We start from the raw sequence: 23,675 nt of genomic DNA on the forward strand, positions 1-23,675 counted from the left end.
CTGAATTCAGACACCTTAGGGTTCAGAAGAGGGAGCCCCACAATGGAGACACAGGGAAAGGAAAGGCCCCCGTGTGCTCTTCTGCAGGCAGCTCTCCCTGTCCTCCCCCGGCAGCACCTCCAGCGTCACGTACATGGGACCGGGTGGCTCACCTCTAGTGAGACAGCCATGCAGGTATCAGTGTGACCCGACGGTTTTGCTGTCGTTTTTGCCTCTTTCAGAATGTGCTGATATCACCCAAAACTCCAATTTCATGTAAATAGAGTGTGTTTTGCCTGAGAAATGATTATAGTTGTAGCTTCAAATACCAAAGAAGCCCAAAATAGATTCCTGATCAGGGCCGAGGAGAAAGTAAAGTAGAAAACAGATCAGCTGTCTCCCACACCCTGTCCGCCAGCCTCCGCCCGCCCGCCCGCCCGCCCTCAGAGCCCAGCCCATGGAAAGTTTGGGGCTGTGACCTTCCCAGTGAGGGAGGAGCAGCTGTGGCCGGGCTCTCAGCCTCTGGGGAGGGAAGCAGCAGGTGACCGACTCCCTGTTTTTATGTTTGTTGGGGCACAAATGGGCTGGTTGTTTTCTGTGCAGAAATCTGAGTTCACAGTGAGAACCGCATGGCCATTTTGGATGTTTCTTTTAGTATATACGTGCTTATTTTAAGGGTCTTAATGAACTCAGAGACGCCAAGGTGGAGGATATTATAGGTCATTGTTGACAGAAAACCACACACAGTGAAAGCCTTCTTTGGTAAATGTCACCTACATTCAGTGTCTTTTCCCCCCTTTGTCCCAACTTAAACACAAAACAAAAAACCAGCAAGATAACTTGGTCTTTTTATAGTAAAACCATGTCGGCCACAGAGGTGGTGCCCGCAGCCGTGACCAGAAGGTAGGTGTCTCCAGAAGCTGAGGCGCCCGTTCTCTGACCTCTTGCCCCTGGATGCCTGGGGTGCCATCTCTGAGTCATTCTCAAATACAGTACCCCCCCCACCCCCCATCACAGGGAGTGCCTTCCGGGACCCCAGTCGGTGCCTGAAACCGCGGATAGTACTGAACCCCATATATACTGTATTTTCCTGTGCACACGGACCTTTCCCTTATTTATAAGTGAGGCACCCTAAGATTAACAACAGTAACCAGCAGTAAGAGAGGACAGTTATAACACCATACTAATGAATTCTAGGGCCGTGGTCGCTCTCAGGTGTCTGATGGTGCTGGCTCGCCTTCTTGTGATGACATGGAGTTTTCCATTTCATATTTTTGGACCGAGGTTGACCACTGGTAACTGAAACCTCAGAAGGTGAAACCCAGGATAGTGGGGGTGAAGGGACCTTGTGTATACATTGACCTCTGCCACTGGCCTCCCGCCTGGCCCGCCCTGCCCCTCCCCTCCGCCTCGCAGACTCCAGGCCTTCCGCTCAGAGCCGGTGCTGACGTCTCACTTGCCCGGGAAACACTCGCATCACTTACCGGGGGTCAGACCCTTCCTGCTGGAGCTTCGCTGCCCGTCGTGTTCTCTGACTCCTCGTGCCCGACCCTGCTGTAGCGGGAGCACCTGTTTGTCCCTTAGCTCCGCTCCCGAGCTTCAGTGCCTTGCCCACTCCATGGCCCACTGCCGGCGGGTGTTTTTCCTCCTCCAGGACCCCCGGGAATCCCCCGCCTCCCTTTTTAGCAGGCGGACTGTTTCCAGCTCACTTAGGACTGACTTCGAGTCAGACAAGTACCTGTTTGAATCCTGGAGGCCCCACTGACTGTCAGGGCTGACGGCCAGTCTGCATGTGAGCCTTCCCTTCCCACCACTGCTCCCCTGCCCCTCCCGTGGGCCTCCCGGGCCTCACCTGCCGCGGAGCCGCGCCCCGCTCCGAGCGGCCAGTGCGGGCGGTGCTGGTGGTGGGCATGTTTGATCTCACCCTTGTTACACGTGTGGCTTTGTCCCTCCTGGTCGTCTCTGAGTCACCCTCTCCTCTGAGAGCAGGGTGAGAATACCTGTTCTACAAGGCGGCTCTTTGTGTGGAGTGTGTGCCGAGGGCCTGTCGTGCTTGGGCACTGCCTTGGGTGCTTGGCTGTCAGTGAACATCGCAGAGCTCTCCACTCCGCCTCGGAGCTTGTGTGCCAGTGTCGCGCCGGGAAGATGCAAGTGACATACGTGTTCACATGGTGCAGACACGGGGCCCACGTGTTCTTGCCCTTTCTTCCCCGTTGCCTTCCTGGGCCATCGGGGCCAGAGGGCCAAGGGCAGTACAACCTGGGAAAGGTGGAGCCAACACTCATAGCTGGACTTGGCCTTTCCACGGAGGACCCGGGCCTGACCGCACCGCCGGGCAGCACAGATGAGAAGCCGCCTTGTGGGGGAGGGTAGGAACCTCAGGTGGCCCTTCTCTGGTGGCCTTGTCTCCCTGTGCTTGCGTCTCCCTTGGATCTAGCTCCTCCGTCCTTATTCTAAGTCCCCCCACCCCAGGCCATCACCTCCTCCCACTCTCGGATCTTTGCAATACAGACAAAGGCCACACAATTGTGCCTTCTCCTGCCCTCATTTTCCTTTGAGTGGCGCAGGTTCTCCCCTCCCTCCTTTTACCAGAAGGTGAGTGCACTTGTCTCTCCTGCTGCTGCACCCCTTCCTTCTGGCAGCCCCCATGGCCTGCTGCCTGTGCTCTTTCTACTCAGCTCTTTGTAGGTGGCGTCTGTCCGTAGACCTGTGGGGTCAGCAGGCTCATGGCCTCTTGACCGAAGTCTCAGCCTGAGTGGCTTTGGGCAGGTTTCTTCATCTTCAAAACGATGTCATGTTTACCTTTTAAAGTTGTTGGAGGATTAACAGTCAGGATGCAGGGTGAGCGTTCAGTGAAAGGCACCTACTGTTGGTGACATTTTCACCAAGTGGCCCTTCGTTTTCCCTGGCACCACCTACGGTGTCCCCACCCTTTCCTGGAGTTCATCCTTTAGCCGGCCCGGTCGACTTTGGTTTTCTTTCCAAGGTCACGGCTGCTGTCACCGAGTGATCGCAGTCTCATCGCATGGGCAGCGTCCCCTTTCCGCTCGATAACTTCACTCTCCTCTGAGTCTCCTGGCGAAGCCTGCGTCAGGACAGGGCTGGCCAGCAGGGGGCAGTCTCCCCTGGCAAACCTGTGCGTTTCACTCAAGTTGGTAAAAGCCTGAGTGACTCTCCCCTGTGGACCTGCCGGCCCTTCCCACGGGGGCAGAGCTCCGGTCGGTCAGCAGGAGGCCTTTCCCGGTGGGTCTGGGCAGAGCTCGCAACACCTGTTTCCAGAGAAAGCGAGAAAATGTGTATTTCGTTAGAACTGAATTAGACACCAAATAAAGGACATTCCTTAAGTTTGGAATGAGTAGAACTTTCTAAAAACTGCTCAGGTAGCACAAAGTCGTATAGAGCCAAAAGCTTTATTTACTTTCGACCTTGACGCCAAACGGAGAAAATGAGAGGGTTCGTGGGAGCGCGTTTTACAGAAGTAGCTGTGGGCTCAGCTGTTAGACCCAAATATACACGAGGAAAACGCAGACACGGCCCCGCATTCGCCGGCTGGGTGGCTGGGAAGGAGGAGGTTTCTCAGGAGTGGGTTCTGTCCCCTCCTCCTTGGGAGACATCAGTTCCTGGCGGCAGTTCCCGGGCTGCGTTTCCCTGTGCGCTGTGCTGAGGTTGCCTGTCTCCTCCCTGGTTTGCCCACCGTGGAGACATGAGGGTGGCCAGCCGCCCGCGCCCTGGTTAGGATGTGTCTGGGTCACACAGGGCAGCTCCCCTCACCCATGCGGCCCAAGAAGGAAGCCTGTGGTTTGTCTGTGTGCAGACCGGCTGGGCTGGCGGGATCAGGGGCTGGCAGGGACCTGAGAGGATGCCTCTCTTCTTCCGGGAGATGTGCGAGAAGAGGAACTCTTGTCAAAATCCCGGCTTCCTGCTTGCCAACCTGTCACTGTTACCCACCCTCGTCCACACCCAAGAGACTTCGTGTCCCTGAGTTTCTGATAAATTAGCCCAGACATATAGTCAGTGCCCTTAACAGTTTTAATAATCTCTGTGTCTGTGTTTTCTTTTTTGTTTTTCTTAAGCCTTTAACAAGACTGATCATTAACCAGTAAAAACTCACTTGGTTTTGTTAATCTGGTGTTTCCTTTGTTTTCTATTTTATTCATTTCTGGTCTATATTCCTTTTACTCTCTTGAGCTTTTAAAAAATAAGTTATTGAATGTTTCATGAATTTCTAAGGTATACATTTAAGGCTCTACATTTTTATGTGTAATATTTTAGCTGTGTACTTTAAGTTTTGATTTGTATTTTCATGTTCATTTCAGACTATTTTATGATTTACATTTTAGCTTTTCTAGACCTATGACTTAGTGATTTTTAAGTTTTCAAATGTCCAGATTTTGGGGGACTGTCTTTCCCTTTGTGAAATTGTTAGAGATAATATATAGGCCAACACCTGGCAACAGTGGGCACTCAGCAAATGCTCTCACTTTTCCTTAGAAAAATTAAATGCTTTTGAAATTAGAACTTTTTCAATAAGTGCCATTTATAGCATAATTTCAGGAAACACAGCAAAAAAAAAAACAAACCATCATTTTCATGGTGATAAAGCAGTTCTTAAAATTCAAAATTAATGCTCTTGATCTTTTGTTGTATTATCAAACATTCAAATGTGGAAATCTATACAATAGGAGGTGAGTTGTCTACCTCATTTGATATTAAGTACCATCTCTAGAGTTAACCATCTGAAAGCTGGTTATATATTTTTCTAGGCTTTCTAATGTATATTTAGACATAAACACAAATACTTTTTCATATAAATGAAATACTAATTATGATGTTTTTACAGATCATTTTGCCTCTTTAGCAGTGTATTGAACATATTTTTATGTATGTATTGCTTATTCTAATACTAATACTGTTGCTTAGGACAGCGGTTCTCAGCCTGTGGGTCACGACCCCTTTGGGGGTCGAACGACCCTTTCACAGGGGTCGCCTAAGACCATCGGAAAAACGCATATATAATTACATATTGTTTTTGTGATTAATCACTATGCTTTAATTATGTTCAATTTGTAACAATGACATTGGGGGTCACCACAACATGAGGAACTATATTAAAGGGTCGCGGCGTTAGGAAGGTTGAGAACCACTGGCTTAGGCTTTGAGTTTTTTTCCAGATTCTGAAGGACAAATACCTGTTTTTAAATGAAGATGCTGGGCGGCTGTGCTGTGTCACTGCTGTCAGTGTGCATTGTTCTTGCAGACTGAGAAGCAGTGACACTGAAGGCTCAGTCAGTCCCCACACAGCCGGCCATTCACCTTCACTATAAAGCACACCCTTCTCTTACGCGTGTGTGTTTGCGATTCCGGTTTATAAACTGCGACAGGGCCAGCAGGATTGCTGTTTAAGAGTCTCGTAAGCTGGGCGGCCTGATGACTTTAGGTGCTTCCTGCTGGGGAATAGGGCCCATTGTGATTCGTGGTCTGTGCCGAGCACGGCAGCACAGCGCGCGGCGGACACAGTGGGTGAGAGGGCACAGTGGGTGAGAGGGCACAGCGGGTGAGAGCGCACAGTGGGTGAGAGCGCACAGTGGGTGAGAGGGCACAGTGGGTGAGAGCGCACAGTGTGTGAGAGGGCACAGTGGGTGAGAGGGCACAGTGGGTGAGAGGGCACAGCGGGTGAGAGCGCACAGTGGGTGAGAGGGCACAGCGGGTGAGAGGGCACAGTGGGTGAGAGGGCACAGTGGGTGAGAGGGCACAGCGGGTGAGAGCGCACAGCGGGTGAGAGCGCACAGCGGGTGAGAGGGCACAGTGGGTGAGAGCGCACAGTGGGTGAGAGGGCACAGCGGGTGAGAGGGCACAGCGGGTGAGAGGGCACAGTGGGTGAGAGGGCACAGCGGGTGAGAGCGCACAGCGGGTGAGAGGGCACAGTGGGTGAGAGCGCACAGTGGGTGAGAATGCCGTACCCGGGCCTGGAGCTCGGCCTCCGCTGACCTGAAGGGGTGGAATGGGCGCTGCCACGGACTAGGGAGTGCGGTGGGTGCTTTGTGACGGCTGCAGCTCTGCCGGTGTCTAGTGGCTCCAGAGAAGCGGCTGGAGATGGGCCTGCAGAGGATCGTGGGTTGAAGTCCCATCTGACGGTCCCCGCTTTACGCCGTCGCCTCACGTGGAAATCTGAGTGGGGCTCCGCCGCCTTTTCTCCGAGAGAAGGGGGAGAGCAGTGCTCGTGGGCGCTGGGCTGTGCGAGTGCGTGGGGGCGGGGCTGTCAGGGGCAGGCCTGTGAGCTGTTGCCATGTGAGGGGTGCTCCCGGGGGAGCTTGCGCAGTGCTTGTCGGCACAGAGTTAGACGTGCTTCCCGAGCCTGTGCTTGGCCTCCGTAGCGTGACCTCTTTTCCTTGGTTCGTTGTAACCTGAGTCTTCGGAGAGAAAAGCCACTGACAGCCTTTCAGGACGAGTTGCTGTGAATGCGCCTCCGAGGCGCCTGCGTCCTGTGCGCTCACGAGTTCAAGTTCGAGTCTCAGCAAATACTCCCCGGTGGTCCTCAGCTGCCACCTGCTCCGGCCAAGCCCGCCCCGTCGCCCCGCCAGCTGCCTGGGTGGGGGCCGCGCCGAGCACTGGGCAGTGCTGTGTGGGCCTCCAGCTCCCTCCTGGGCTCTGGGCCCGCGCCCTGGGGCTGGCCTGCCTCCGGAGCCTGACCCATCAGCTTCGCTCCGCCCTGCGGGGTTTCCTGCAGCTCCGGCGCCTCCTCAGCGCACCCTCCTCAGCGACACGCTGCTGAGGTCCCCTCACTCCTTCCCGCCCTGCGTCCTCTTGCCGTGGAATCGGGATGGACATGTCTGCTGAGGAGGAGGGGGCTTGTCCAGAGCTGGACACGTGAATCTCCCGTGGCTCAGCGTGACGTGTACTTTGATGTCTGATACGAGATCGTTCGAGGAGATAGAGGAAGGCGGTGGATACTGAAGTCAGTCACCACGTTAACGATATCCGGCATTCTATGTCACTCCTTCAAAAGCAAACTTCGCACTTGTTTTTCTTTACTTTTGCTTCTGCATATTAGCAGCTCACAGTTTACCTCAGTCTTTCTCTCTCTTTAAAGTGCATTTTAGATTTATTCCACTGAAGTGTAGCAGCATATTTTTAAGCAAGTATGTACTCCATATAAAATGGGAGAGATTTCAGTGACCACGTACTTGGAGGAGAATATAGGAAACACATACCAGGTGTGGGCGGCGTCTTCCTCCGTGTATTTTAGAAAGGGGCACTGAGGGTGGACAGACAGCTATCAAACGTGCGCAGTGAACGTGACTTCTCTGAAGAAGGGATGCTAATTAAGAGAAAAATACTCTAGCCCTGACCGGTGTGGCTCAGTGGATAGAGCGTCAGCCTGCGGACTCAAGGGTCCCAGGTTCGATTCCGGTCAAGGGCATGGACCTTGGTTGCGGGCACATCCCCAGTGGGGAGTGTGCAGGAGGCAGCTGATCGATGTTTCTCACTCATCGATGTTTCTAACTCTCTATCTCTCTCCCTTCCTCTCTGTAAAAAATCAATAAAATATATTTTTAAAAAAAGAGAGAGAAAAATATTCTAGAATTAGTAGGGTCAAAAAGAGTTTCTGTATCCTGTCTATGTTAAGGAGAGAACATGAAAGGGTTTATTTGGAGAAAATCTTCCTATGACATTACCTTTGGCACAGAGTTCTCTATCATACCCTAAAAAATACCATTGAACGTAATCTCTAGAGTAAGGAGAGAACTTTCCCTTTTCCTAGAGTAGAGGTGTGTGTACTCTAGCGGGCGGACACGCCTGTGCGTGAGGCGTGTGTGGCTCTCCTCCTGGCTTGCAGACCCACCTCTGTGTCCTCACATGGCCTTTCCTGGGTGCGTGCATTTGGAAAGAGACATCTCCCTCTCCCTCTTCCTCAGGACCCTACCTTTATGACCTTATTTAACCTTAATTACCTCCTAAAAGCCCTATGTCCAAATACCGTAAAATTGGTGGTTGGAACTCCAACGTAAGAATTTTGGGGAGGCAGGTTCAGATCATGAGGTGCACATGGATCCTATATAATAAAAGGCTAATATGTAAATCGGCCCAAGGGCGGACGACCAGTCCCTGTGATGCGCACTGGCCACCAGGGGGCAGATGTTCAACGCAGGAGCTACCGCTCAGCCAGAAGCTGAGCTCACGCTGGTGAGTGCAGTGGCAGTGGCGGGACCCTCTCCGCCTTCGCAGCAGCACTAAGGCTGTCCAACTGCTGGCTTAGGCCCGCTTCCCCCGGAAGCTGGTTGCTTTTCTTCTGTCAGCCCTGACTTCAGGCTTTGCTTTCTCTGAGAACTTTCATTTTCTGGCTTAAGTTACCACTTCTAAAGCCAGCAATTTGCATATCTCTGTCTACTTCTGATCTTTATCCTGAATTTCATATATTTAGCCATTCAGAATTTTCATAGCCAGCTGTGTGCCTGGCACACAGGACACAGAGATCGTGTTTGCCCTTAAGTTGCTGACAGTGCAAAAGGGCTTGAAGATGCAGTGTCACCGGCGTGTGGACAGGTTCTGTGGGCGGAGGAGGCAGGTGTACATGGAGAGCACTGGACTCCAAGGGAACCAAGGGGGCAAGTATCTTACCAGAACACACAGGGTGGGCAAAAGTAGGTTTACAGCTGTTTGCATGGGAAATAATACACTCATTAGTAATAATAATACAAGAATAAACTCTGTGTTTCACGTACTCACAACTGTAAACCTACTTTTGCCCCATCTTTAATAAAAGCGTAATATGCTAATTAGACCGGACGCCCTTCCGGACGAAGCTGGGCTGTGAGGGCTGAGCCCCTTGCACGAATTTCATGCATTGGGCCTCTAGTCCTATCTATTAAGGCACCTATGGTTTTTTAAAGAATATATTTGTATTGATTTCAGAGAGGAAGGGAGAGGGAGGGAGGGAGAAACATCAATGATGAGAGAGAACCCCCAGCACACCCCACACAGCCCGGCATGTGCCCTGACCGGGAATTGGACCGTGACCTCTTGGGTCATAGGTCAGTGGTCAGCCACGCCGGCCAGGTGGCACCTTGGTTTTGAAAACTTTATGTTCAGGCAACAGCACATGGTTCAGTGTGATTGGGCCTTGAGGGCTTGGGGTGAGGGAGGAGGAGAGATGAGGCTGAGCGTCTAAGAAGGTGCCATGTCAACCCAAAGTCAGTATTCTTCATACTAAACTATTTTCTTCCACTATGAACCAGCCCCCCCCAACTTCACACCCCCAGTCTCCAGACCTAGGTGTCCCCCCCGCCTGCCTCCGCGGTGCCGTCAGCAGGCTGTCGCTTCTCTGTTCCGAATGCTCTTCCAGGCGTCCTTTCTGTTTTCAGGCGACACGTCGCTTGTCGCTTAATCGCTGCGTTATTTTAGGGCTGCGTTACACGTCCCCTTTTCTACTTTTTAAAAAACTTAACACCCAGCGCCCCTTATTCACCCTGTGGCTGACCCTAAGCAGGACAGTGACACTGCCTTCCTACAGGACAAGAGTTCCTTTTGTCAAGGCAGATCTGCAGCCCCTTTCTCCCATTCACAGACAGAATTGCAGGATTCAGAGTCATGGGCACAGACGGTGTTCCATCAGCTTTGCGTCTTTATTGTGGCCGTTACCTGTCTTTATACCGAGCGAGCCTCTCGGAAGGACGGTCTCCCCGCAGTCCTGTCGCTCATCCCAGTTCTGCCTGGTCTGAGCTGCACTGCTTCCCGGTCTCACAGGGGTCGCAGCTCTGCGCCTCGCTGTGACGGATGTGACAACTGGGGCGGGGGGGGGGGGGGGGTCCTAGTCCCTATTCCAGGGTGAGGGAGGGCTGCCCGGCCGGTGTGAGCGCAGTGCGTGCTGGCTGGACAGCAGCCCCTGCGCTCGTGTCCGTGTGCCCGGCTGGCCTCTGCCCGCCGCTCCTGCTGCCCCGCTCGCCTACTGTTTCTGTTCTGTTTGCCTTTTCCTTTTTCCTCGCTGCTCCAGCTCAGGCTGACCTCTGCGTTCCCTTAGGGCAGCGGTTCTCAACCTTCCTGATGCCGCGGCCCTTTGATACAGTTCCTCATGGTGTGGTGACCCCCAACCATAAAATTATGTTTGTTGCTACTTCATAACTGTAATGTTGCTACTGTTATGAATCGTCATGTAAATATCTGATACGCAGGATGTATTTTCATTGTTACAAATTGAACATAATTAAAGCATAGTGATGAATCACAAAAACAATATGTAATTATAGATGTGTTTTCCAATGGTCTTAGGCGACCCCTGTGAAAGGGTCGTTCGACCCCCAAAGGGGTCGCGACCCCCAGGTTGAGAACCGCTGCTGTAGGGCCTTTTAAACCATCGTAGAAGTTCGACCTGTTTTGTCTTTTATGGTATCTCCTTTAAACTTTACAGACAGTAAGACTGAGGTTTTGGTTGTACAGTTCTTCGAGTTTGACAAATGCTTAGAGTTGTGGACTTACCATCAAGTCAAGATACAGAACAATTTCATCGGCCCCTCCCCCAGATGTATCTTGGTGTCACGTTTAACGCTCCTGGCGTGCATTCTGTGTCTGTGTGCAGAGCGGGCCCTGCCCCTGGTAGCTGCTACACTAACTCACCCCCTAGAAGGCCTAGCCGAGGGTCGAGTGTGGGTGAGCAGAGACGTGAACGTCCAGGTGCACACAACACAGCCTAGCAGCACAGCACGCGGGGTGGACTCAGGAGCTCCTCATTGAAGTTCGTTTCTCTTTGGTCTCTCACTTTATGTGGGTGAGAAATCTCAGATGAACATCATTCCTGTCTGGCTTGTCATAGTGATTTTGGAGGCTTGCCAGGGCTTAGTAAAAACCACTTTTGATTTGTCTTTGGAATATAAAGGGCTTGTTTCTGTTTTTATTATCAAATATACTTATGGTTTCTTTTGTTTTCTAACCATATTTTAAATTTTAATGTGAAACAAAATTCTATACCTTGCTCCTCCTGAACCACATTTGGCTGTTTTGATAATTATGATTATTAAATGTTATTACTGAGTTTCCTTTTTTTCTTGAATATATTTAAGATATGAAGCAATTCAATAAAAAACGAGTCAGGTATGAGATGTAAATGCAGAACCATGCGTTTTCTCCGCTGTGCCTTCCCCGGCCAGCCGGCTCCCTTCCCGGTTCAGTGTTGGTGACCCGGGCGGTGCAGGAGCAGGCCGGTACTCGGTGGGGCGGGCGGGGCGAGTGGCCTGCCTGCTGCCCGCTGCACCCTGGGACGGTGGAGCACGGGTTCCTTTTCGGAAAGGGCAGAACATGCTTAAGATGTGCACCCCATGCAGTAGACTTGGCCTCCTAATGAAGTGAATTGAATGTAACCATGTGTGTCTTTTTCCCTTCCCAACAGCTTCCATGCCCATGGCTGCTCTAAATTTGGGCCACATAGACCCATTTCAGAGAGGCTTTTTCTGTAAAGACAACAGCATCCAGTACCCGTACCATGACAGTACCGTCACCAGCACCATGCTCACCGTACTGGGGCTTGGGTTACCCATTTCCTCTGTAAGTAAATGCACGTGTAGGTAGGTGGCGCTGGTGTGTGGTGCTGGAGGGTGGTGGAGTGATGGCGTTGGGGGTGAGGCCACCCCGGCCTTCCCAGTGTGGGTATGCTGACTGCCCACCGCCCGAAAAGCAGGCCGCTGTGTTCATCAGGGGCAGCTTCTCCGGGAAAAGGGGGTGCGATGCCACAGAAACAAGTGGGGTCGTCCTGAAGACTGATGGGTGATCTGTTAGCGGGGAAGGCTCACCCCAGTCACGTGGAGCAACTCCTTTCAAGACGTAAGTGACGACACTTGCGCAAGCCCAGAAGGCGATTTGTGTTGATAAATAACATGATAAGCTAAGATTGTGCTTGTTCTATCATATCATTACATGGAAGTTGAGGCCATATGAGGGAGACAGATGTATGTATTAAACCTGAGAAACAGGACCTGTGCAGAACAGAACCCTCAGGACGCCTCAGACCAGGTCAGGGGTTTGAGGTTGTGCGGTGCTGGAGGCAGGTCATCGGTCTGGCTGGTGCTGGGCTTCGCTCTCAGAGACCTGGGAGGTTCCCCTCTAGGCCAAGTGCCGCCCACAGCTCAGCTGTCGCGCTCATGTCCTTCACCCTGGGCTCCGACTCCGGAGCCTCCCCGTGTGTCCTGCGGCCCCGGGAGGTTCTCCTCCGACCGCCCGCCTCCCCAGGGAGTGGGCTTGCTCAGCGCCTGCGTCCACAGCAGGGAGGCCGGCTTTTCCTTTCTTCCCTGCTTTGCCCTCAAGTGGCCTCTGAATAATAACCTGCTCTTTGGGCTTTCTAGTGTCTGCCTCAGTCCATTCTGTCTGATAGGTGTTTATAGCCTTTAGCACCGTGTTGTGAAGGGGGCTTGGATTTTGTTAGGTTCCAAGATATCCTATACAATAAAACCCTAATATGCAAATAGACCGAGCAGGGGAACAACTGGTCACTATGGCACGCACTGACCACCAGGGGGCAGGTGCTCAACGCAGGAGCTGCCCCCGGTGATCAGTGCGCTCCCACAGGGGGAGTGCTGCTCAGCCAGAGCCGGGCTCCCGGCTGGCGAGCGCAGCAGCGGTGGCAGGAGCCTCTCCCGCCTTCACTGTAGGCGGGTGGTAAGGAGTTCTGGACTGTGAGAGCCCTGGACTGCAGAGGGATGTCTGACTGCTGGCTTAGGCCCGATCCCCAGGGGACACCCCTCTCCCCCAGTGCACACATTTCATGCACCAGGCCTCTCGTATTAAATATTTCCATAGCTAGCATATACACTCTAATTTGATTGTAAGCACTTACATAAGAATAAAAAGGGAGAAACATCTGTATTTAGTTTAAGGAGATACTTTTTCCCAAGAGGTAAGTGCCACCATAACTGGGCGCATCTGCTGTTCCGGCAGCGTGGCCCCCGTGCGCAGGAAAGCAGGTGTGCCGTCGCCGCTGGGTGCAGTGCAGCCATGGCTGTGAGCAGCTGTTGCCAGGTAGAGTTTTCTATGAACCACCCTGTACTTGAGATGATTGCTTGAGGATAAGGAAGTGACTTTTAGTCATTTCATCTCTTTCTAAAGAATGTTAAATTATAAAAGTAATACATATTTATTAGTGAATTTAAGAAAATCTGATATAAAGGAAAAAGGAAGGAGAAATCACCCTAATTAGTTCTGCTACCTGAAGAAAATTATTAACATTCTTATATTACTAGTATTTCCTTTAATTGGACAGGTTTTTTTAAAAATCTTCACCCGAGGACATGTTTTTATTCATTGAGAGAGAGCGAGAGAGAGAAAGAGAGAGAGAGAGAGGCGAGAGAGAGAGAGATCCATTGGTTGCCTTCTGTACACACCCCGACACGGGATCGAACCAGACCCATATCCTGGGTGTGTGCTGCGCCTGGTCATCGAATTTTTGACCCTTCAACCTTTTGTGCACAGGACCAAGCTCCAACCAATGGCCACACCAGCCAGGCTAGCTGGTCAGTGTTCATACCATTGTGAACACACTGCAAACTCAGTTTGTTTCTTGTTTTTTACTTCTTTGTATAATGAACATTTTTGAGTTATTATAAATATCAAACAGCTTAAAGTAGGAAAAATACAGCTAAATTTTCAAAAAGTAGTAGAAAAAGACTTGTGTAAATCCTTGTGTTCTTATTCCCAATATTGGAGCGATGATCTGCAAAGATTTTCTAATGAAAATGTGTTTCTATTAAAAGAAGTAGCAGCATGTGGCTGTGTCAGGGACTGCATGTGCGGCCGGTGGCCCACAGCGACTTGTCTGTTCATTTTCATAGTTTACATGTAATCTCAGATGTAGAAGGCCTTAGCCAATAGGAAGACTATAGATTTTTATGTTTTCTTGGCTTAACGTTTCTTTTGGGGTTTTAAGGATCTACTTTCACACTAAATGTTTCCCTTCCCTCTGGCTTTGTGTAGGTTTACCTTTTCACTCCCCAGGTCCTTATACATTTACTTTCATAAATATCACATTTCTAGAAAAAGATAGAAGCTTGAATTTGTATGCAACTTTTAGAGTGATGAAAGTTAAGTTCCAAACCCCTATATTGCAATGCATATCCTTTTTCTAGAGTTTAAAATGGATCTAGTTTGGGACTAGAAAACTTACTTTCTGCATTTGCCAGGTTATTTTACATTGCCTGTGAGTAGTTGCTTTTCTTAGGTCTTGATTATTCTATAGCATAGCCTTTTAGTAAACTTATGTTTAGCCTAAAATAATATAGTATAGCCAACTGTGTGTGTGTGTGTGTGTGTGTGTGTGTGTGAGATCAACATACAAAACTCCTACAGAGACACTGAATATTTTACAGTGATCTAAACTGCACCATGATAACTGGGAATGCATGTGGAAAATGAACTGCCCTATATAATAAAAAGCTAATATTCTAATTAAACCAGACCATGGAACGACTTTCTGAACGACCTTCCGGAATGACCAGTGGGCGGGGCTGTGGGGCCGCGAGGCAGTCGGGCTGCAAGGGCCGAGCCCCTTGCACAAATTTCGTGCATCAGGCCTCTAGTATGTTAATAAACACTGACTTTATGCTCAAAGTGTATATACGTTTTTTGGGACACTGAATTTGTCGAAAGTCACAGAACTGTACAGTACAAAGAATGAGCCCTCTTTCAAAACTCTCTTAGCTCTCTGGTTGCCTTGCTTTTCCACACACACTTTAGAGTCAGTGTGCCTGCCAGCCGTCTGGCTGGATCTCTCCAAGAGTCACATCCCTCTGGAGAGAACTGATGCCTTCCCCTTGCTAACTCTTCCGACGAGTCTTCCTGTAGGCCTCTGACTTACGTCATCCGTGTTTTGTCACTTTCAGCACACAGAGCCTACACGGTTTTTGAGGTTTATACCTAAGGATTTCAGTGTTTTGGACTATTATAAATGGTATTGTGCTTTTAATGTTGGTTTTCAGTTGTTCATTGCTGCTGTATAGAATAGTCAGCAGAGTTTTATTGTCATACTAGAGGCCTGATGTATGAAATTCGTGCAAGAGTAGGCTTTCCTTCCCCAGCTGCCAGCACCAGGTTCCCTCTGGCACCCGGAACCCGGGCTTCCCTCGCAGCCCCAGCTTCGTCCAGAAGGTCGTCCGGAAGGACATCTGGTCTGATTAGCATATTATGCTTTTATTATTATAGATATAAGCAGAAGGAAAAGAAAGAAGGCATCAGCATAGTCTTTCTGCCGTCTGATCAGTGTGGTTGTACATTAGGTCCTCCTGGCATCTTTTGAGAAATGTATTTTCAAAATTGACTTTCCCCCTTGGCATTTTCCATCTGGGAGAATAAACAAGGGAGCTCTGCAGAAGGCCTGCTGGAGAAAGCGCACTGCCCACCCACACGCCTCACAGCTGCTAGCCAAGCAGCACAGGCAGCTGGCGAAATAGCAGAGCCCTTTCCCCAGCAGCTGGGCCTCCCCTTCCAGTGCAGGCGTCGGGAGAGGGACATGAGCCCTGAGAACCCACAAGTGGACATCGCCCTCTCTGCTCAGTGTGTTTCTGTGCCACTGAGCGTGGTACCTGACCTCGCAACAGGTCTCGAGGGGCCTGGCATCTGTCAGAATTTCTTAGCCCTGAGCCCGTGTTTTGGCTGCTGTGGGCTCTGGCGTGCACACCACTCTCTCCTGGGCACCTGCTGTTTCCTGTCCGCTCCAGGGATACTGTCCTGCTGTCAGAGGAGCAGGCTTCAGTCTCCGCCCAGGGGGTGAGCCTGTGGCATCGCTGGGGGAGGGGTGTGTAGTTCCCATGGTTAGCCGGGTTTCGCAGGTTTGCCGGACACCCCGTCGGCAGTCTTCCTACTTACACGCTCGTTAGTATTTGAGTGGCATATCGGGACGCGGAGTGTCTGTGCAGGACGGTTGGAGAGGAGGGGTGCCCACGTCTGAGGGGCTTGCAATGACTGGCAGTGGGTGAGGTTCTGTGGTTGGAGTGTGTGGAAGCGAAGCGTTTCCGTGTCCCGTGCTCTCTGCCATGTGTTCTAGCTGCACTGGAGGGAGGGGGGCTGTGAGAGTTCACATGCAGAGGGCCTGACTCTCAGTGGGCTCACGTCACCAGCCATGTGGCGCCTTGAGGAGTAGAAGGCGGGAGGTGCAGTGCTGCAGCCACTCGGAAAGCAGCCGCAGCTTCTCAGGAAGCCGGATGCGTGACCATTGTCTGTCCGAGGGCACCACCCTGGTCATTAGTCATAAAGGACAGAACTGGAGACAACACGAGCGTCCGTCGGCTGGTGAGTGGATGAAGCGGACGTCGCCACGTGTGCTAGAGAAGGACCCTGGTCAGCAGCAAACAGGAGCGAGCTGCGTGCTCCCACATGATGGCCCTCCCATCACAGAGCCCCGCGCACCACGTGACGTAGGTGAAAGCTTTGCGAAAGGCAGGTCTGCCTGGCGACAGCAGGTGAGCGGCGCCCGGGCCGGTGGCAGCGAGACCGACTGCGCGCCCGCGTGCCCCTCACTTGGTGCCGCGAGTGTCCCATGTGGCACTCAGCTTCGTGTCCGGTCGCGTCCAGCGGGACCCCTCGCACCATGGATCGACTCGGTGTTTGTCCACTCAAATATTCCTATTTTTAAAAATGGACTAGTTATACATGTATATGACTTTATTTTGTTTCCTCCTATTCTAAAAACACCCACAAATATTTTTCTAAATCTAAGAATAATTTCTAACATAGTTTCTGTGGTCAAAGGGGAAAAAAACACACAATTTAATATGCCTGCTAAAAACATTTTCCAATGTATTTGGGCCTATAAATGTGAATTTTTTCTGAGAATAAGGACATAAAACCTACCAAGTTTTAGGCACTAATCAGATGTGGATTCAATTTCTGTACTAGATATCTTACTCCAAGAGAGAAGAGCTCTTTGAAAATTTAAAGCAGTTCAGAAACATGCAATGTGTTATGCATAGAGTTCTCGCAAGTGAAGCGAGTTCTAGACGTGGTGGATCTCTGTAAACAGAAGAAACCTGCTCGTGCGGGGGTGGTGTGGTGGGAGGCTGAGCCTGGGGAAGGGCTGTGCTTGTGTTGGAGCCTGAATGCAGACAGTGGGAGGTGCGTAGGGTCAGTTAGCAGTCAGCTCTAGTCGGGTTTTTCTTATGAGAATATGGCTTTGGGAACCTTGTGAGCACCTTGACCTCTACCGAGTTCACGCTACGGCAAAATGGCTGCCCCAGAGAAATGAACGCGGGCGCCAGTGTTCAGGGAGGATACGGGAAATAGGGACGTGCCGCTCCTTCCCACCTGCCTGGGGGCCGTGCTCCGCAGAGAGCAGAGGCGTGGCCTTCGGGCTCCCTGGGCTCATGAGAACTGGGAGTGGTCGTGCGTGAACACCAGCGTGTCAGCCTAGCGGGAGCGGCACTGCGGGGGACCCTCCCGACTTGGACCTTGGGGCAGACCGCGTGTCGAGGGTTTCTGCTAAACTGTGACTGTAGTGCCAGCTGGTACCAGTCCGTGTGCTGCCGTGTGCATCGGTCTGCCGAGCTCGGGGCAGCAGAGGAGAAGGGCTTCTAGAGTCCACGTCAGCCGGAGCCAGGCGTTCCGGCGGTGAGCGGGGACCGTCCTCAGGGAAGCGCCGTGGGAGCAGAGTGTCTGACGTGCTCTTTCCTTAGAGACTTGGTTTGCAGCTCGGCTCCTTCCGCAGCCGCTGTGCCCTCGCTGTGGACAGTCCCAGCGCCAGGGGGGGATCTTCCTCAGGCCCTGGGTGGCCTGGCCGGTGCCCGGGCCTGAGTGTGGTGTGACCTAGACCTGGGTGGAAAGCAAAGTCTGTGACAAATGGGTTTGAAAATAGTGCTGAAATGACAAGGGCACGAGAAGGGAGTGCCCCTACCCCCATGGGGTGCTGGGCAGGAAGGGCAGAGTCCCTCTGGGTGGAGCGTGCCAGGAGGCCTGGAAGGGCGTTGCCTGTGGAAGACGCGGGGGCCCTGCCTGCACCTCCTCTCCCGCCTGCGCTGCTGCGCCCTCCCGCGTGCTGACAGCCCGGGATCACTGTTGCCGGTGCTTCGTGCTGATGCTCCACTTTTAATGATGTTTTCATTTATTCCCTTTGCTAGCCGGATTGCCTTTTGCAATTCTCACTTCAAGGCACACCCCCTTCCAGCGAGGACTGTTCTGTAATGACGTGTCCATCAAGTACCCTTACAAGGAAGACACCATCCCTTACGCGTTACTGGGGGGAATACTCATTCCATTCAGTGTCATCGTCGTAAGTTACATCCATTCTTCACATTCTCCCTTTTGGTCCGTGGGCTTAATGTTGGTGTTACCTGTGAATGACGAGTGCATAACCCTTAAGCGATGTGTGTGCTTTCACCTTTGCCTGAAGCTGTTATTTGCTGTCGGTGGGACCAGAGCAGAGCCACGCGTCCCCGGAGGAGCTCGCTGCGCCTCAGCCAGTGGCTGCTGGAGCTCTGGCTCTCGTTCAGTAATCCTGCGAGGGCTGATGCTGTATCATGTTCCTACTTTAGATGGGTGGGATGTTAGTTTATAACTGTCTGAATCCGGGTAGACTGTTCTGTACCTACTTTCTAGTTACTGATTTGGGAAAAGAAAATTTGATAACTGATGTTAAGGCTTCACTTAACCCACGGTCACTTCAGAGGATTTTCAGGTCACACCAGGAGCGGCGAGGAACGCCGGCGCTCTGGGTGGTCAGCAGTGACCGAGGAGGGCGAGCCAGCCTGCTCTGGGGGGGGCCTCAGGCCACAGAGAGGACGTGGCCCCGGCCCAGAGAGGAGAGGCTGGGATTTGTGCTTCATGACTTGTAACTGGAGAAGCAAGACTTTAGTCAAAAGCAGAAAACGTGGTCCCATCCAGGAGATGGGCCGACAAGATCCTAGCCTCAGGTTTGTCATTTTGGGAATTAATTAAAAATAAAGACACTTCTTCATTCAGAAATGGAATGTCCTGCTCAGGAACGACCACCGGCCTCAGCTCTGCAGGGGAGTCGCTCGCGATGGCGGTGCGTCATCGACACAGGAAGACCTCTGCTCAGTGTCCCTGAGACCAGTCCCTGGAGGCAGCGGTGCCGTTCCTCAGGGCGTCCTGGCTGCCACGGCGGCTGCCGGTCCTGGCGCGGGGGTCACGCAGTGACCTCGGAGACTCCGATGGAGGGCGAGGGTTAGGAACTAGTGGTCCCTTTAACCGAAGGTCCTTCTGCCGGGTTTACTGCTGAAGGGAAGAGAGCCAAGCCTCTGATTCTTCCACTGAGGGTGGAGTGAGAGTAGGGCAGTGATGGCGAACCTTTTGAGCTCAGCGTGCCAGCATTTTGAAAAACCCTAAGTTAACTGGTGCCGTGTCACATATAGAAATTTTTTGATATTTGCAACCATAGTAAAACAGAGACTTATATTTTTGATATTTATTTTATATATTTAAATGCCATTTAACAAAGAAAAAATCAACCAAAAAATGAGGTGACACGTGTCATAGGTTCGCCATCACTCGAGTAGGGCCTTTTGTTAAGTCTGCTCCTGAGGTTACCATTTAAACGGAGGGTGTAGGGGCCTCTCGGTTGCAGACAGGAGTCTACTTCCCTGGGCTTCGCTCAGTAACAGACGCTCTGCAGGTGCAGCTGCCCAAGTCGCTGCAGAGGATGGACAGCTGCACTGCGGGTCGGGGTGCCAGCCGCCCAGCACCCAGCCCTCCTGTCCCATCAGTGACACGCAGCTTGGACCGTTTCCGCACCCCGTGAGCACGTTGTCTTCACAGGGAGAGTAACAACAGCAAGGAGACCAAGGGCCGGTTTTACACCGACCCGCCCGTCGCACGGTGCGTGACGTGCAGTCTTCACACAGACCCATCAGCAGGGACAGACGCTGCTCGAGGCAGAGGTTCACGTGCTCGTGTAAAGTAACTGCAGTTTATTCATTAGCTCAGCTTCTTGCAGGCCCACGTGGTCGAAGGTAAACCATCTCCTTAAAAAGCCTTTTAGGCCTAGGACTCAGACTCACCCAGGCCTCGGACGTGGATTGCAAACAATCCACAAACACGAGGATGGCGGAAGGCGAGCTCAGTGAGGAGGCGTGGCAGGCTGGCCGGCATCCCCACGGAGGCAGCGAGGGCTGGCCCCTGTGCCTGCTGCTGAACGACTGCGGCTTCTGAGGGAGACAGTAGGATGAGGGGACGAGGTGTTCGGAGGTACTGAGGCAGGAGTGGAACAGGCCAGGAGGTACTGAGGCAGGAGTGGAACAGGCCAGGGGTCCTGGGTACTGTTCTGGGAAGGTGGGCCCGAGCGAAGACGAACGTAGAGACAGCGTAGAGATGGATAGGGTCACGCCGAGCAGGCTCTGATGCTGCCTGAGGTCATCACTAGACTGACCTTCAACAGCGTCCTCTCTGCTCCCCATCTCTTTAGTTCTTGGTTTGTTCTGTCTCTCGGGTCTGAGTGAATAATGCGTGACCGTCACCCGGCTCTGAAATTAGGCCACAGATTAGGTCTCGTGAGTGTGGCCCCCCCAGGGGTTGAGAATGGACATACGTGGCTCCAAGGCAGGAGGAGAGAGTAAACGAAACACAAAGATGGCTGCCACGTGCCGGTCACACAGACTCACCCGCGTTGACCTGGAAGAGCCGTTCAGCACCTCCCTCTGGCCCGCTTCTCACTGGAGCCGGAGCCCACGATCGGAACGGCGTCCGAGTCCCGCCTCCTGTCGCAGTCACGCTTCAGGGCGTGCTCCTGTGGGTCAGCCTGCACTGCGCCCGGAGCCCAGCAGCTCCTCTGTCCCCAGGGCGAGAGCCGGTCCTTCATCCTTCATCCTCACAGGCGGCTCCGGAAGTCCAGCCTCGTTTTGGGAAAGCGGCTGACCGCTCACGCGGCGACAGCTGGGCCGTGAGGTCTCGCTGCCCAACTGGGGCTGACACACTGGCACCTGCTCTGAGCGGCCCAAGACCAACTCCACAGACAAACCGGAGTCTTTCCTGCCGCCGGTCTGTCCGGTGCTGGGCCCCCAACCGCCCGGGGGCCTGTCTCGGGACAGGCGAGGTCTGCCCATGAGCACCCCAACCAGGAGCCTCCTGTGGGCTCCACGCATTTACCCCGAGGCGGCATCTTCAGTTTATTCAGCGCCCAGTGAGGTCATGTGTTAGGCCACGTGGCGGCACCGGCTTCCTAGGGAGCTGGACATCCATCTGCTTTTGTAGGAAGGGCTCCTGGCCAGCGTCAGTTCCAGCTCAGGAGGGACTGGGGAGCTGGGGGGCCGGGGAAGGAGGAACGTCGGGACCGGGTTCTGAGCTCCTTGCGCAAGGTGGTGGGCTCGCCCGCGCACCGGGGGCGGTCAGCACTGTAAACTGTTCGTGCAGACGAACCGTCCTTACGTGGGACGAAGCAGTGAGCCAGCAGGGCTGAGGGAAGCTGTGACTCAGCCGCTCCGCAGGACTCGGCAGCAGGCCGCTCAGGCCTTTACTTTGGGCTCAAGCAGCTAGTGTGGCTTGTTTTATTAGCAAATGTAATTTTTATAATGTTGCCATTTGGTGTGTGTGTTTTTTTAAATTTCTCAGGGTATTAGTCTGTGAACTTGTCAAGTATTTGTAGACCTTTTTGTGCCTCTGACCTCATTCCATGGCTGCAAGTTGGTCCCCGCTGCAGGGGGCCTGGGAGGCGTGGCCTGCAGCTCTGCAGGCGGTGGTGGGAGGAGGCCCTGGGCGGTTTTCCTGGAGAAGGGGCGTCAGGGCGCCAGGCCTCCTGCTCCCTCGGCCTCCTCTGCCCTCAGGGTTAGGTCCCTGCTTGTATTTTCGATGTTTTACTCCTTAAAATTCTCATCCACCTTTTTTTCTCCCCCTTTTAACGCGATGGCTGTTTTGATGTACGGAGCGTCTGGGAAGAACGAAGAGGTAGCCTTCCCTAAGGGATGCTCCAATGGGGGTCGTGTTCTGTGAACGGACTGTTTTTGTCCACATCACTGTCTGCTTATTCAAACTGATTATTTCCGTACAAGACAAGCAGCAAGGCTGCAGGGGACGGACATGCCTCTGGCTTGGCCATTGACCCGACCCCCTTTTTGTGCTCAGCTATCCTAAGTGGACTCAGCATGCGTAAAGAAAGGAGCGTTGTTTTTAAAATAATTTTATTGTGATTTACCCTTTTCTTTTCTATTTTTAATTTTGTTTAAAGTGCCCGTTTGCTGCTCTCACATGTTCTTCTGTTTCTTTTTCAGATGGTTCTCGGAGAAGCCCTGTGTGTTTACTGTAACCTCTTGCACTCGAATTCCTTCGTTAGGAATAACTATGTGGCCACCATTTACAAGGCCGTGGGCACGTTCCTGTTCGGCGCGGCTGCCAGCCAGTCCCTGACCGACATCGCCAAGTACTCCATCGGCAGGCTGCGGCCGCACTTCCTGGACGTCTGCGACCCAGATTGGTCAAAGATCAACTGCAGCAGCGAAGGTTACATTGAAAACTATGTCTGCCGAGGGAACGCGCAGAAAGTGAAGGAGGGCAGGTGCGTGTCCGTGTGAGGGCCTGCGTGACAGCGCCGCGCGGCTTGGAGTGGGTGCCAGCGGCCGGCCCCGAGTGGAGGGCCGGCTCTGTTCTCCTCACTGTGCCCGTCCCCCCCATTTCCCGTCCTCGTCCTCGATTTAAAGCACTCAGTGCAGCTCTCATCTCCAACGCGTCATGGTGTGCGCAGACCTTGTAGGTCCCTGGTAGTCCAGGATGAGCAGCTGTCTCCTGCCCAGGGAGTAAATGCTTTAGGCTCTGCGGGCCAAAGGGTGCGTCTGACACGTCCAACTCCAGGGCTGTCGCAGGGGAAGCAGCCCTACAGCCTGGGGGAGCCCACGGCTGGACGTGTGCCCACTGAGAACGCTAACCTGTCGCTGTCTTCAACTTCAGAGCTTGTCTTACAAAAAGCAGTCACTTTTGAACGTTCCAGAGGCGCGTGCCTCGGGGCCGACTGCAGGTGGAGAATAGCCCGCAGGCCCTGGGCCAGTTCTGCCGTCAGAGCTGCTGTGGCGAGCCTGGCGGGCTGGCTCCAGGGCTCGGCCATCCTGAGTGTCACAGCCGCCCCGCGCTGCCCCCCGCTGCCCTGCCTCCCCCTCCTGGTTCTAAAGGGGGAGGGGGCGCCATGGGCGGGGAGTACGCCTGGGCCTCCAGGAGAGAATGAGCTCTCTCCTCTCTTCCAGGCTGTCCTTCTACTCGGGCCACTCCTCCTTCTCCATGTACTGCATGCTGTTCCTGGCGGTGAGTACGTGCCTGCGTGACGCAGGTCAGGGCTCTCCCTGCAGCCCCCGCCCTCACCTGGTGCGCGATATGAGTGCATGTGGCCTCTCCCGTGGGCCACCTCACGCACTCTTGTCAGCCGACGCCTGTCACCTGCCCCCTGCTGTGCCGTGAGCCCCTTAGAGTGGGTGCCCGTCTGCCACGGCCGTGATGGCTGCTGCCCAGACTGTCCCTCATGCCCAGGTGGACCCTAAGGCTGGCTCTTTTCCACTAGTTCCTGCTTCCTGACACGGCTGTGCGCCCTCTGGGGTGATTTGATTTGCTTGGACACCGACTGGTCAGTTTCTCCTACCAGAGACGGGGAATGGACAGGCTTTGCAGCTGTCCCCCCTGCCCCCTCGCTCCTGTGGCCTTGGTCTGGCTGCCCCTTTTGCAGAGGAGACTGGGGAGGGGCTGGGTAAAGGCTAGTGAGGACGTGAGGCGTCCCTTCCTGTTGGAGGGAGCGGCTCTAG

General features: G+C 53.0%; 2 protein-coding genes across 6 annotated transcripts in view; one reads left to right on the forward strand and one right to left on the reverse strand.

The window, feature by feature from the left end:
• PLPP1 (phospholipid phosphatase 1) overlaps positions 1–23,675 on the forward strand; it is a 39,535-nt gene that overhangs the window by 13,732 nt on the left and 2,128 nt on the right. For 2 of the 5 annotated variants that reach the window (XM_036308536.1, XM_036308532.1), the window contains exons 2-5: positions 18,063–18,214; positions 21,802–21,840; positions 22,164–22,447; positions 23,127–23,184. In XM_036308536.1, coding sequence (XP_036164429.1) covers positions 18,063–18,214; positions 21,802–21,840; positions 22,164–22,447; positions 23,127–23,184 — 533 coding nt within the window. Of the gene's footprint in view, positions 1–11,359; positions 11,515–18,062; positions 18,215–21,801; positions 21,841–22,163; positions 22,448–23,126; positions 23,185–23,675 lie in introns of all 5 variants that reach the window. The other 3 variants (XM_036308535.1, XM_036308533.1, XM_036308534.1) reach the window with 3 other exon arrangements.
• The window catches only part of MTREX (Mtr4 exosome RNA helicase), a 58,112-nt gene continuing 51,033 nt past the window's right edge, over positions 16,597–23,675 (reverse strand). Inside the window, exon 28 of the transcript XR_004967454.1 lies at positions 16,597–17,757. The gene's annotated coding sequence lies outside the window, so the exon portion shown is untranslated. The remainder of the gene's footprint in view (positions 17,758–23,675) is intronic.

The sequence above is a fragment of the Myotis myotis genome, unplaced genomic scaffold, assembly GCF_014108235.1.
Source record: "Myotis myotis isolate mMyoMyo1 unplaced genomic scaffold, mMyoMyo1.p scaffold_m19_p_5, whole genome shotgun sequence".
In the NCBI taxonomy this organism is placed as follows: Eukaryota; Metazoa; Chordata; class Mammalia; order Chiroptera; family Vespertilionidae; genus Myotis; species Myotis myotis.